This window comes from Prionailurus viverrinus, chromosome C1 (genome assembly GCF_022837055.1).
Source record: "Prionailurus viverrinus isolate Anna chromosome C1, UM_Priviv_1.0, whole genome shotgun sequence".
Taxonomy (NCBI): Eukaryota; Metazoa; Chordata; class Mammalia; order Carnivora; family Felidae; genus Prionailurus; species Prionailurus viverrinus.
Window position 1 is genome coordinate 92916439 of NC_062568.1, and position 14979 is coordinate 92931417.

At 39.4% G+C, this 14979-nt stretch overlaps 1 protein-coding gene and 1 long non-coding RNA gene across 5 annotated transcripts in view; one reads left to right on the plus strand and one right to left on the minus strand.

Annotated features, from left to right (window-relative positions):
• NCKAP5 (NCK associated protein 5) overlaps window positions 1–14979 on the plus strand; it is a 969870-nt gene that overhangs the window by 755688 nt on the left and 199203 nt on the right. For all 4 annotated transcript variants that reach the window (XM_047870291.1, XM_047870290.1, XM_047870289.1 and 1 more), the window contains one exon: window positions 8346–8384. In XM_047870291.1, coding sequence (XP_047726247.1) covers window positions 8346–8384 — 39 coding nt within the window. The remainder of the gene's footprint in view (window positions 1–8345; window positions 8385–14979) is intronic.
• Window positions 1–14979, minus strand: part of LOC125172362 (uncharacterized) — a 77122-nt gene that overhangs the window by 30573 nt on the left and 31570 nt on the right. The window lies entirely within an intron of this gene.

Here is a 14979-nt window from a genome sequence, read left to right on the forward strand (position 1 = left end):
TTCTTATTTGTCCCAGTTCTCCCACTGGTCATCCCTCCCCATCACTCAAAAAGCTCACAGCACTTCTTTATGGAAACTCATAGTCTTGTTTTCCATATGCTCCCTCTGCCTGCATGCTGAAGGTTTTGTCGGGATGTGTCGAGCCAACCAAAATTTTTCATCCACAGAACCATTTCGCACGGAGTTTCTTCTGAAGACAGAATTTTTAGAGGGAGAGTCCCTCTGTTCTTGATTACAAAAATTAACTGTTGCCAAAGAGGTGGTTGTCAGCTCAGAACCCCTCTTAGCAGTGCAGATGTTTTGTATTCATGATACTGGCCCCTGATTACACATGCCAGTTGTTTTGTAACTAATTGCATGAGGGTAGACAATCCATTTCCATGCATTGTAAGAGAACGTTCTCAAAGGGGTAGTTGAGTGTAGTAATAATGCCAACTGGAAATTGTTTTCAAGGCTTTTTAGACTAATTAGACAAACTAACAAGGTAAGGCCTCGTGTATGTTATTTCCTTGCTAGTGGGTTTCATAAAACATACACAAGTGGGTATAATCTAAATTTAAAATGTGCTTCAATCCCTTTTGCACTGATTATTATTTTCTGGGAAAAGAAGAACATGTTGAGGATTTGAGAAAAAACGCTTGGGAGTAGGAAATCCCCTCTGTGTATCCTTAAAAAGGGGTATGTTTATTAGAAGGACGCAGAGCCACATCCAGACACACACACGGGCTTGCCAGAACACATGCATGCCCACACACTTCACCACTTCACATCGCCTCTGCTGCTACCTAGATCCTCATCTCCTTGCCTTGCAATACAAAAGCAACATCAAGGATTTCTTAAGCAGGTTGGAGGTTTTCATGTTTGAGTCTAGTTTCTTCATCTAGCTGTTTGACATATAGTTTGCTAGCAAACAGTGAATTTCTGTTTATTCTCACTAATGCTTTGCCCATAGTTCCTTTAGAACTAATTCCCATGGACAGAAGGATAATGACACATATAAAAATAAGCAAAAGAACATTTTCTCAAACCATTGCCTTACATCTAGATGGATTCAGTCTATCCTATAAGTATTTGTTGGGTGTCAGTGTCACGCAGACCTGGAAAGTCAAGGTGGTCCCAGCCTGGCAGAAGAAGTGAGGGCGATGCTTAATCACAGAAGAATGAAATGAGAGACACTCACAGAGAAAATGAGGTCCACTGGGGCCTTTGAGAACATATAAGACAGTCACCAAAGAGCAGGAGAGACAGTGGGTGGGTCAGCAGTGAAGGGGGCAGAACTGAAAGGGCATCTTTAGCCAAAGGAGCTGGAGCAGGTGAAGTCCAAGTGATTCTCACCCTTACCTGCACATCAGAGTTACCTGGGGAGGTTTAAGAATACTGCCAACTGGGCTTCACCTTGGAGATTTTGATCCAATTCTAGTCTAAAGTGGGGCCTAGGTGTTAGAAATTTTGAAGACTCCAGGGAGTTGCAATATTCAGCCAAGATTAAGAACAGTTGCACTTAGGCCCTCTGAATGCTATGCTTTAGAGAACATTTTCAGAAAGTGTCAGTAAGAAGATAGAAGCTCTTCCAAACTTGGATATGATGATAGAAGAGCAACAGACCCATGTGGAAATTTTGGGTTATTTCTAGTTCCTCAACAGTATCTGAGCAAGCAAAAAGTAAATCCTGTCAAAGTGTGTTTCTGGACCCATTCTGCAGAAAGATGTGCAGCAATTGCTAAACATGCAGATGTTCAAAGCACAAAAGACCTCAAATAGCCAAAGCAATCTTGAAAAAAGAAAAACAAAGGTGGAGGCATCATAATTATGGACTTCAAGCTATATTCCAAAGGTGTAGTCACCAAGATGGCATGGTGCTGGCACACAAACAGACACATAGATCAGTGGAAGAGAAGAGAAAACCCAGAAATGGCCACACAACTATATGGTCAACTGATCTTTGACAAAATAGGAAAGAATATCCTATGGGAAAAAAACAGTCTCTTCAACAAGTGGTGCTGGGAGAACTGGACAGCAATATGCAGAAGAATGAAACTAGACCACTTACACCATATACAAAAATTAATTCAGTATGGATGAAAGACCTAAATGTGAGGTCAAAATCCTAGAAGAGAACACAGGCAGCAACCTCTTTGACATCAGCCACAGCAACTTCTCACTCGATACATCTTCTGTGGCAAAGGAAAGAAGCAAAATGAACTATTGGGACCTCATCAAGATAAAAAGCTCTGCACAGCAAAGGAAACAATCAACAAAATTAAAAGGCAGCCGACAGAATGGGAGAAAATATTTGCAAATGACATATCTGATAAAGGATTAATATCCAAAATCAACACCCCCTCCCCAAATAATTCAATTTAAAAATAGGCAGAAGACATGAATAGACATTTTTCTGCAGAAGACATCCAGATGGCTAACCGACACATTAAAAGATGCTCAACATCACTCATCATCAGGGAAATGCAAATCAAATCTACAATGAGATATCACCTCACACCTGTCCAAATGGCTAAAATTAACACAGGAAACAACAGGTGTTGGTGAGGATGTGGAGAAAGGGGAACCCTCTTACACTGTTGGTGGGAATGCAAACTGGTGCAGCCAGTCTGGAAAACAGTATGGAGATTCCCCAAAAAGTTAAAAATAGGACTACGCCATGACCCAGCAATTGCACTACAAGGTATTTACCCAGAGGATACAAAAATAAGGATTCAAAGGGATACATGCATCTGGATGTTTATAGCAGCATTATCTACAATAGCCAAAGTATGAAAAGAGCCCAAATGTCCACTGACGATGAATGGATAAAGAAGATGTGGTCTATGTATGTAATGGAATATTAGTCAGCCATCAAAAAGAATGAAATCTTGCCATTTGCAACCACGTGGATGGAACTAGAGTGTATTTTGCCAAGCCAAATAAGTCAGAGAAAGACAAATATCATATTTCAGTAATATGTGTAATTTTATAAACAAAATACATGAACATAGGAGGGAAAAAAGAGAGACAAACCAGAAAGGAGATGCTTAATATAGAGAACAAACTGAGGGTTACTCAAGGAGAGGTTGTAGAGGTAGGGGAGATGGGCTAAATGGGTAATAGGGATTAAGGAGTGCACTTGTAATGAGCACTGGGTGTTACATATAAGTGATGAATCACTAAATTCTACACCTGAAACTAATATTACACTATATGAAAACTAACTGGAATTTAAATAAAAATTTGAAAAATAAATAAAATTGACACAGAAAAAAATAAAAATAAGTGCATATCCTCATACCTCACTCAGTTAAATAGCTGAAAATCCAAGCAGAATGGAGTGTGAGGAAATTGGCAACCTAACAGACTTCCCAGGCAGAGCCTTTGCACACAGAAGTTAGAGAACCTGCCTTCCTCTTCAAACCATCAGAATAGGGCGAGTTCCTTATAGTCAGTGAGGATCCACATTTGAGGTCTTTGACTTTTCTGTGCTCTCTATTTCAGAGCACAATGGCAGGAAAAACTCGACTTTGGAGGTAGTTCAGTAAAAGAAAAAAAGAAGCCCCAGAATTTCTTTTAAACCAAGGCTAAATAAAGGCAATAGCACGTTGTTAAGAGCAGTTCTGACCTTCCTCTCTGATTCCCATGCTGTAAGCCAGGACTTGTGGAATCATCAGACATTCTCAGTGCGTGTCCCTCGCTTGGGTCCTAAGGAATCTTGAAAAGCAGTGTCTTATCGATGGAGATGGGGGATGATCCTGCTTGTGGCTTTCACATGCTTCAAATGCCCATTGCAAGAATGGACCAGGAAATCAACAGATAAGGGACCTCTTGTGTCTGCTCCAGACTCTAACCACCATGAAGCAGCACCCGTGTTCTATTCACCATTATTTCTCCAAGATCCGACATAATCTGTAGCCCATATGATGCACTTGATGTGTATTTGTTGAATGACTAAATTAATGAATGGAGATTACCAGCCCCAAATTAATTTCCCAGTTAATTTTCCCTGCAATCCCACATACACATTTAGATGATTTTCTCCCACTCCCAGTATTTTACAGAGCAAATAAATAATATAGGTACTTAGTGATTCATATTTATACATGCATATTATAAACACACACATGCAAACACTTCATTCCTATGTAAATAACATCTTTTATTCTCAAACCATTCTTCATTAACTACTTACCCGAAAATGCATTTTAGTCTTTGAAGTTCAAATGTTCAGATTCAGATTTAACTTTCATTGGGTGACTGCTTTTTTATCAGATACTGTCCACGGTGGTTTTTCCGGTTATAGTTATCATCTCATGCACTTTTCACAACTTGAGAGGTAGTCAGTTCCCCCTCCTCCATAGATGTATAGAGTTAAGCTGCCCCCCCTTCCCCCATACATATCAGTGTATAATTAACGCGGGCAGCATTTGAACCCAAGTCCTTCTCGTGATTCTGCCCAAGACTCCACTCGCTCACCCCCAGCTGTCTCAGTATGATAAATCAAACTCAGAAGCATTGAAAATTTCTCCAAAGCACAATTTCCAAAACTTGTCCTTTCTTAACAAGGTTTTTAAAGGGGCGTGCCGGTAGGACACTTGCTCTGCGTGATAAAATAGCATCTGCAAGGATGAAAGCAGGACTGTGAGGCAGGAGGAGCCCTGTCAGAGCTTGGTACATTTTGAGTTTCTCACTCTACCACCCTTGACCCAGCCCTGGCTGTCCTCTGGATGTGGTGAGGATTGGCTCCCTCTTGGAATAAGTGTGGTTTATTCCACACCAGTGTGACTTCGCATCCAGCCTCAGGGATGATTTTGAAAGTAAGAGCAGACAATACCACAGCCCTGACTCCTCCCTCTGCCCACCTGCTTCCTGGGGAGTGCAGCGGCAACAGGGGACTGGGGGTGGGATTTGCCACCTGGAAGCCTGCTGGAGAAGAAGAAGAACAAAGACTTGTGTGGGTGGAAGATGAGCCCGGTATCAGAGGGGCTGGCTTGTCTGAGAGAATTCTTACCCAGGGGAAAAGAGAGGTACCTGGGCTCTCTCCTTGGCATCTCGGGCTCCCCTATAGTCCTGCTCCACTGAGGCAGAGCAGGGAGGTCTCCACAGAGAGCCTAAGACAGGTTGTAAAACAAGCCAGAGGCTTAAGGACTGTCAGCTTTGCTCAGTGTGTCTCAAGTCCCCTTGGCCCAGCCCAGCTGCTATTTTTCCTTTCTTTGGAGAGAAAAGCTGTCAGGTGACACTGGAAGTTATTTGTTCTCATTAGCTGGGCCTGTGGGTGTGTGATTATTTGCAACCCAAGTGCTAAGGGCGTAATTCTATGATGAGGGCAGGAGCCCATTCCAGGGGTCATCTTGTGAACCTATTAGAGGTTGCAGGCGCAAGCTCCAAACAGCTGTTCTATGGATGCTTCGGGGAAGCTGGCTGTTGAAAGTAGTAATGAAACCCAGGAAACTGTCTTTATAGACAGTACCTGGGAAAGCATTTGTACAAACCGGCCTGCTCTTCTGCAGAGGACCTGCGAGTCCTTCTGGGTAATATAACCCCATGTCAGTAGGTAAAGAAATAATGCATTCGTGTATCTTTGTTCAATTATTAGGTAGAGCAATTGTCCAAAGTACCTGCCAGTAGGAGCTGTGTCAGAGATGGAGCCTATAGGGCATCATACTCGGATTGCAAAGATAGAACGTATTTCCTCCTGCGGGCTGTTACAGTTAGGATATTCATTTATGTCTCCCGTTAAATCATGGAGAGAGCTATTTTATGTGACCACTGTTCCACAGCCCGGTTTAAGTGAGGGACCAGTTTGGAGAAAGGAAAGAAAATATTGATATTAGGCAGTTTTATGAGACTGTAAATCAAATCCAAAGTTTGAGATCCAAAAGCATTAAATTATTTATGGTATGAATTAATTTGGGTGCCTTGTTCCTGATTCAGGCTGCGTGAATAGTTGAATTCTTCTGTTGTTGTATTGTTTTTTTTTTTTTTTTAATTTGCCAAGAATAAAATGGATGACCTCCAGTTTGACTTTAAATTCTCAGTGACTTACGAATTGGAATGAATGTTTAAAAACTGAAAGATTTTCAAGATGACACTATTGGTCAATTTGTAAGTCTGAATAACATTTATCACTGTTATGATCATGTATAAATTAAATGATAAAGGAAAAAGAAAAAAGTACCAGTTAAGGAAAATACAGTTTAATTTTGTCTGTGAGATTCCTCACATATGTTTCTTTAACTTGGGATGGACTTCAAAAAAAATAAATCAATAATGCTTTTATTTCAAAACTATATTTAGTTTTAATGAAAGGTCTCTCTAATTTGCTTAATATCAGCAATGTAAATTTGGCAAGGATTCTGATAGAAAAAAAAAAACCTCTTCTGCCTATAGTCCAACTAATCAATTATAGGTAATCTGATTTTAATCATTTACTGCTTGTGCTGTGAATGCCTCCGAACCACAGTTGATGACAGCCTGTATTTTAATTTTCTGTGAGACTTATTGGTAGCCAACTGTCGTTAAGGATGCACTACTTTGTCAATATTGAGTAAAGAAACAATTAAGCTCCATGAAAACATTCTTACCCTAATCTGTTCCACTATACTAGACAGGAGAACAAGCACACATAGTTGAGTATCACCAAAAATAAATAGGTTATCAAGAGAAAAAAATGAAAGCGTGTCCGTCAGGCTTTGGTTGAATGTGAGAATTACCAAGATGATTACATGCCTATCACACTGTGTTATAATTGTGTTCTTGCCAACTTCCTACTAGTTATATTCTCTTTGAACCAAGGAACACATTCCAGTCATCTAGCTTTGCAAATACTCTACATATTTATACTAAATAAATGAAGGAAGAAAGGAATGAGACATTAGACATTCTCCTGATGTCTAAGACATTTAAATATTGCTCTTCAATGCTATAAGTTTCAGTGATCACATTAAGTGTATACAGTTTATGTACTACCTGAAAAACACTGTGTAATTCACCTGCCCACCTTAATTTCATCAATAGTAGCTATATGGGTACATAGTTTCAAGGTTATGGTCAAGTTTAGTGAGTGGTTTCCTATATGGTGTTTTTGAAACCTGCAGGTGAAAAAGAAATGTTAGCACAAATGCACAGAGAAATGATGAATGGTTATCTAGAGAAAATGCCAGATCTTCAAAATACCAGAGACATGTTGCTAGTTTTATATGAGGCCCTTGGCTGGAATGGTGCACATACCCACTCCTAAACCATTCACTAAATGGAATTGCTGTGTTTGGTTTAAATTAATCAAGATTCACCTTCTTGGGCTGAGAGGGGCTTCTACTGAGGAGAGCTTCTCCTACTGCCCTAACCTCCCTGATACCTGAAAAAAAACTAGGGTTATGTTAATATATGAGTTAGAACTCCATATGTTTGCATATTGGAGGAAACTAAAAAAAAAAAAAAAGTAGACATTTATGTTTCCTCTCTCATAGAAGTACAGAGATAGTGCAACTAACTCCCTGTATCATCAGGGCCAGGCTCAGTGACTTTCACTGTCAAGGTAGCTGCTGAGGTTCCAGCTATCAGTTTTATATCCCAGACAGGAAAAGGAAGAAGAAGGGTGAGCCCTCTTCTTCTTAGATACTTTCTATAAGCCCAAGAAAAGTCTAGTTATAACTCATCAGTCGGAAGCTTGTCACAAAGTGACACTTAGCTACAAGGAAGGGTAGGGTATGTATTTGAATGTACTCAGCTGAAAAATCAGTTTATTACTTAGTAGAAAGGGGGAAATAGATACAAGAGTCACCAACTATCGGACTCTGCTCTTGGTAGCAGTGACAAAAGGATGGCACAAATTAAGATATGGGGGATGTAAGAAGAACATAGATACAACGATGATTTGCTCTCATCCTTCACCATTCAAACCTATCTCTATTCCAAGTCATTTTAAATAGTGAAATAGTCACACAGCAGAAGTATAGGAAGGAGAGGCAAAGGACATTGTAAATCAGCAAAGTGTAGACATTGTGTACAGATAATTAGGATTGTGTTTTACACTGTATCATTTTTTAGCCTTCTTGGAGTACTTTACATATGAAAGGATATTATTTTTCCAAATATGGAAATGTGGAAGTCAAGGTATGAATGATCTTTCCAACCTAACCATCTTAATTAGCAACAAGGTCACCTTTGGAAAAAAGCAAAATATTACCTAGAAGGATAGGCCTATTATGAAAATAATCAGGTTCTCTACATGGGGAGGAAAGAGGCAAATAAGGAGCTAATTAGGTAGAATAAGCTGTGGGAAACACATTGGTAAATTAGAGTCTATGCATCTAAAGTCTCATTATTATAAATGGCAACTCTTTCTTTATTTTTTAAAGGTAGCCAACCAAGTTGTGCAAGCTCTGCTCACTCAAAAGGTAGGTCACTTTCTGACTTATTATTTTCAAGGTACTTATGTGAATAGGTTGGAACTCATATTGTCAAACTAGGAAATTGTGATTGATAGATGCAATACTTTTCTATTTATTCACTTAGGTTAAAATTGTGTGTGTTTTAGATGGGCATACAAAGTAACATCAGTGACCAATAGAATCCTAAAATTCAAACTCTTGGTAAAGTAATAGAAGATGAAAGATTACCATGCACCCATTTATTTGGTAAATACAGACATTAAATATATCAGTGGATTCTTCCAATTCCTATAAAATGAATAGCCTTCATGGACAGCATTAACAGAAGCCTAAAATTCAGGGAAGAGGTCTTAGAGGTTAGGGAAATTATTTAATTTTTCCGGGTCTTAGTTCCTCTTCTGTAGAGTGGGGATAACATTTCCCCCCTCCCAGAACTGCAGTGGCCATTCTTTGAAAGAAAGCACATAGGGGAGTTCCTATAGGGATTGGCTCATGGTAAATGGAAAAAAAAATGGCAGTGTTACATACTTGAAAGATGCTGACAGTAGATTTTAAGCATTCTCACCGCCAAACAAAGAAACTACTGCGAGGTGTGGATGTGTTAGTTATTTTGATCTTGGTAATCATCCCACCCTGTAAGGTGTAGCACATCATCACATTTTACACTTTAAATATATACAGTTATATTTGTCAATTATTCCCCAGTAAAGTTGAAGGATAAAAACAAGTGATGATTTTTGAGCATGAGATTTGTATGTCTTCTCCTATACCATGTCCCTATTCTGGCTTCAGATAGTATGAAGATCAATCATGTGTTTGGGCCAGAATGGGCAGAGGGAGATAATTGCTCAAATTTGGCTGTTTTGGTCCATTTTATTGAAACTTTTCCATCTCTTTCTATAGTGTTTTTCAGAAGCTAAATTCTAGTTCTTTCAGATTACTAAATCTGAAATTACCTCTCTGTGTATTCTGAATTACCTCTCTGTGAGATAGGGACTTCCTCTGTAAAAGAAAATCTTAGATCATGTGGCATATTCTGGAATACATGGTTAATGATAGCAAAATAATTTGTGACATTTTAATTTTTTTTCATTAAACATAATTTTATTAGGGCTTGACCACTTCTCATGGAGATACGTAAATAAATATCATTTTTAATTTACACTACGGAGGCCTTGTGATAATATTTTTTGCTAGATTTTCTTCTCAACTACTTTTGTTAAAATATCATGGCTTTCTGTTTCAAATGATTTTAACTGGTTCAGATTTTGCATTAATATCACATAAATAAAGAGATTTAAGTACACCTATTAGGTTGAATTAGGTTCCAGTGTGAGTAACAGAGATCCAAAATAGTGGTAACTTAAACAACCTAAGCTATTATTTCTTTTTCATATCTAAATCTATAGGTAGGCAGTATAGGGTTGATACAGTGACTCTGCTCCATAAATTCCATGGGGTATCTGGTTTCTATCTTGTTATTCTGTGGAATATGACCTTCATTCCCAAGGTCACCTCACAGTCCAAAATGGCTGCTTAGCTCCAGCCAACACATCCCCATTCCAGCCATCAGGAAGGAGGGAAGGCTGAAACAAATGAAGGTAAAGGGCACACACTAGCTGCCTTTTAAGAGAGACTTCCAAAAGCTTTCTTACCTCCCTATTTACATCTCCTTGAACAGACCTTAGTCACACAGCCACACCTAAGGAAGCTGACAATGAAGCCTTTATCCTGGGTATGTGCCCAGCTGAAAATTGACTGTCATAGTATTGTGGAAAAGTGGGAAAAACAGATTTTTTTTTTGTGCATCTCACAATTTCTGTCACAACATATTTGATTTTTTTTTCTTTTTCAAAGGCTTTAATTTGTCATTTGCTTTCCTCCTGGTGGAAACTCTTTGCTCATTTAATTACAAACCTAGGAATGAAGGAAGCATTGTTGAGAGCTCTACGTATAACTGTTGAAACCTTCTCGTGCCCATCTTTTTTAACAGTGCCTCAGGAAAGAGAAAAGGAAGCCATCAGATACAATATAAAGGAAAATGGGACCTTCAGGTCAGCCACAAAAAAATAGCTACACAAATCCAAGTAATAACTAGTAAACAGATAAATCTACCTTGGTACCGTTAAGCAATAAGACATACAAGACATGGTGCCGTGTGAGATAGCATACCTCGGGGACACTCTGAGGCAAAAAGAGATGCCAGGAGTTTCCAGGATTCCAAAAGAATCATGTTCTGCAGAAACGTGTGCTTCCTGGTTTTTATAGGGACCGTAAAATTGCTACAAAAGGACTCAGATTTCTTTTTAATTAAGAGCATGATATAGGAAATAAAATGTACTCCAAATGCAGATGAAAAAAACTGATTCTAAAGAGGTTGTAGCTGGCACAGAGTGAAAGCAGAAATCTTGAGTGATTTATCCAAGTCACACAAAAAAAATTTGTTTTGAGGTGAAATTACAGTCATAACCATGCAGTTTTAGAGTTTATTGTTTTGTTATGACACAAAGAAAATCTACCACGAACAACCAAAGAAGCATTTTTCTGGCATCTCATGAATTGGTCGAGATAAGCATCTTGAAATAACAATGTACTTCTTTTTCCCAATACTGATAAAAAATTTTATTTCCACGAACTTATCACTTTCTGTTAAATGTACATATACTGTTCTAGTCAAGTAATTCAATTTATCTCAGAAACCTGTGGATTCCCTTAAGACAGCAGATTGTCCATCCTTTAGATCAATAAAGCTAAAGTGACAATATTAAACCCAGCTCACTTCCATTTATGACTCCAAATCATAGGTCCAAGGCTACAAGTGCAAGTGAATCAATAATTCAGGCTCACCTCAAATTCTTGTCTGAAATATATTTTATCTTCATTAAGTCAATTACACTCACTGAAAATGTAACTGTCCTAGGTTCTTTACTGCCATAGATTTTTCTGTTTTGTTTTGTTATGTTTTTGCCACTATCACCAAACTTGGAAGAAAATCTTTTTTCTTGTAGCCATTTTCCAGCATATCAACTTCAGCTTTGTCTGCATGTTCTTTCGAGTAAGCAACTATTTACATGGTGTTTTTTGTTTTCTTTCCCTACACGGCATAAGGTTCTGTGTGGTAGAATCCAGCAGTGCAGCCACTGGGTAGATGCAAAACAGAGTTCTGTAGCTTGTGTCTGAAAGAACTCCAAACTTCTACATATATCCCTTGTGGAGGGGCAGTCAGGCCACCTGTGTCTACCTGGCTGGCTCTGGTGTGTGCAGGATCCAGTCCCCTGGAGAGGATATGTTCGTATTTACTGTGCACTTACAAGGACTCCTACCTCACATCTAGCACTTTAAATGCACTAAGTCATTTTGTTCTCACCGCAACCCCATTAAGATAGGACTAAGGAAATAGTGCTCCCGTAGCTCTGATTGCAGGAAGTGGCAAAGCCCATATGTTCAGCCTAAGGTTATTACACTCCAAATCCATCCGCTTCCTTTTGCGGTGTTCAGCCCCCAAGATTCCATTGGATCACTTACTGTTTTTCCCCACTGTAGCTCAGCAGCCAGGGATGAGGCTGTGGAAATCAACAGATGGATTGAAATTCAATTATTAGTTGAGATCGCAGGAAATAGAACAAAAAGGTGAGGGAGCCAATGGATTTCTTAAAACTTCTGGGAACATTCCAGTTCTGGCTAGCAAGGAAACCATGCGGGATCTCCAAAGCATATATTGGAGTCAAAACTGACTCTGGAAATCTGGAGTTGGGCTTTCTCAGAATCCATCTTATTTTGGACCCTAGAATCTCACACTTGCCAGGGACCTTATCAGCAAGCATCTAATACTGAGATTGTCAACTAGCTTTGGTAATGAGCTTAATTTACTATGATTACATAAACTATTCAGCCATCACCCAGATTAATGATGTTCTAATCCAAATGCCTTTGGGATGAAGGCTTGCAGTATTCAGTTTGCCACAGGACTAACGACTCCCTGTTCATTAGGGCTGGCCTGATGCAGGCACACATCTCTGTTATCTGCCGTGCCTTTTAGATATTTGATGTTGAGGCCCTTGGTTAGTCTGAGAAAGGACTTTTCTTTTTACAGAAGTCTTGGCATCTTAGGAAAAGATAGGGATATATCAGTGACAGCCCCTGAGAAGGACTGTTACAAGGAGAAGCAGGTAGGTGTGGTGGCCATTAAGCTTCAGGGAAGGAATTAGATGACACTTGAAAAGCCATCTCATGAAGCAGCTGAGACTTGCATTCTCTTGAAAGCCCTGTTTTGTGCAGTCGCTCGGTTTACAGGTAAAGGAACGGAGACAAAACCAGAATAAATTACATCTTCAAGGTCGTACGGGTAATGAGGACCAGAGTCCAGACCCCTAACTCCCAATCTGATGTGTATTCCCATGATATGCATTCCATCTGAAACAGTTTTACCACTATAGTATCATTTTTGCATGATAAAATCAGATATAGTTTTCAACAATACTCTAGTGATGTCAGTATCTGTCCTACTCCTAAGCAGTCAACATGTTATTAAATTGACTTCAATGGATAATGGTTTAGCTCTAAATGCATTAAAGCAGCTATACTCATAGGTACTATATAGAAGTAGATCCAGAATCTTCTTTAGCCCCAGATGCAGATGAAACTTACCAGGATTATAGTGTATGGATACTCCAGGGAAGTTATGGTTTGAGATCATGAAGACACACAGGGTCCTTTAGACCAGTATTGCTCAGTATATTTTGCCCTCATATTCAGCTTTACTCTCTTACTATTTTCAATTGTTAGTGACATGCACAGATTGCAAGGAAAACAGCTCTGGCTATTTTCTTGACCTAAAGACCCATGTACTTTCTTATGTGAGATTAAATGTAGTCAAACTGTTGGCATCATTTTCCCCCAAATAAAATTTTATATAAGGCCTCTTTCTCATTTCAGAAGACACAACCCTATATTTTCAGTGGGGTACTCATCTTGAGGCCTGGAACATGCTAGGAAAAAAGAAAAAGAAGGATGTGAGAGAGAACAGGTGGCCCAGCCCCCACTGTAAACCAGTGATAGCATCTAAGCAGAGGAGAATTCATTTGTTTCTAACGCCTTACCAGAAGGATAGTCTAGGTCTCACCTCTATAACTGTCAGGGTCAGAATAATGGTTCTTGTAGCCAGCCGATATGTGTCATATGTCCCTTTATGTCAGCCTAGGCCTCACTGTAGTGGTAAGAGAAATTACTGTTTTTCTCTCGTGCTCTTTACATCTGCCCAGTCTGGTTGTGCTTATGTGTGTGCACATGGGCACACATCCATGGTTTTTAATACATTTTCTTAAGATAATAACTATCTGACATCACTTACCATCCATGACTTAAGTAAAGAGAACAAGAATTTAGAACAATATAGGCGATTATGAGCTTTTATGTCAACAGATTCTCAGACCAGCTCAATTCTGTTTGTCAATGATCGTTAAGACCACAGTCACATTCCTAAAGCCTTCTATTTCCCCCTCTGCCATGTGCTGATCTAGATGAGCCAAGAGCAATGAACAGTTTTCCAGGTCAATAATTCGTGTCCCTGCTAAATGAACTTTTACCATCTTAAGTAACAGTAATGGCCATTGAAATTTGGGCACCTGTACCAAAAATCTCTATAGAATAGCTTGATGTGTGTGTGTGTGTGTGTGTGTGTGTGTGTGTGTGTGTGTGTGTGTGTCTTTTTCTTTTCACCCATCTGAAGAACTGTTTCAAGGTATCTCAGTTTTGCTGCAAAAAAATCATCAGTGCTATTCCTTACAGGTCTCCTTTCTTGCAAACCCTCACTTGTGTGTTTCTACTTGCATTTCTTCACCTGCAGATGAGAATGATTATGTTTTCCAACACAATAGGTACTATTAATATTTATTTACCTCACAGTCAAGTTTTATTAATTACTTAATTACCAGTACTGAAAACAATTAGTGTTTGGGTGCAGAGGAGTTATAGGCATGTTAAGAGAAAAAAGTAGAATAAGTCAGACACAGAGAGAGGTTGAATTCTAAATAAAGGAAACAAGTTTAGCCTTTAATGTGAGCGGTGCCTAGGCCCCCAAAGTGGCCTCTGACAAATGCATATTGCTCATGTGCACACACACTTTTTTTAATGCTTATTTATTTTGAGAGAGAGAGACAGACAGACAGACATAGTGTGAGTGGGAGAGGGACAGACAAAGAGCGAGACACAGAATCCGAAGCAGGCTCCAGGCTCTGAGCTGTCAGCACAGAGCCTCATGCAGGGCTCAAATTCATGAACCATGAGATCATGACCTGAGCCAAAGTCAGGTGCTTAACCGACTAAGCCACCCAAGCACCCTTCGCACACACACTTCTGCCCCTGCCTTGAATGGCTGCTGCCTTCCTATATCTTGGACCTGGTTGCCTAAAAGAACATGACATTTCTTTTTCTATGCCTCTGCATTTGTAGGTTACAATCAGTTGTAACCATCCTATGCATAAACTCTACCCATTTAACTAAAAATATGAGGAGAGTGTAAGTTGTGCCGTGAGCCACACCTTGGCCTATTTCCCTGCCCTCTGTAAATAGAAGAAATACAACTGGATATAATGAGGCTCTG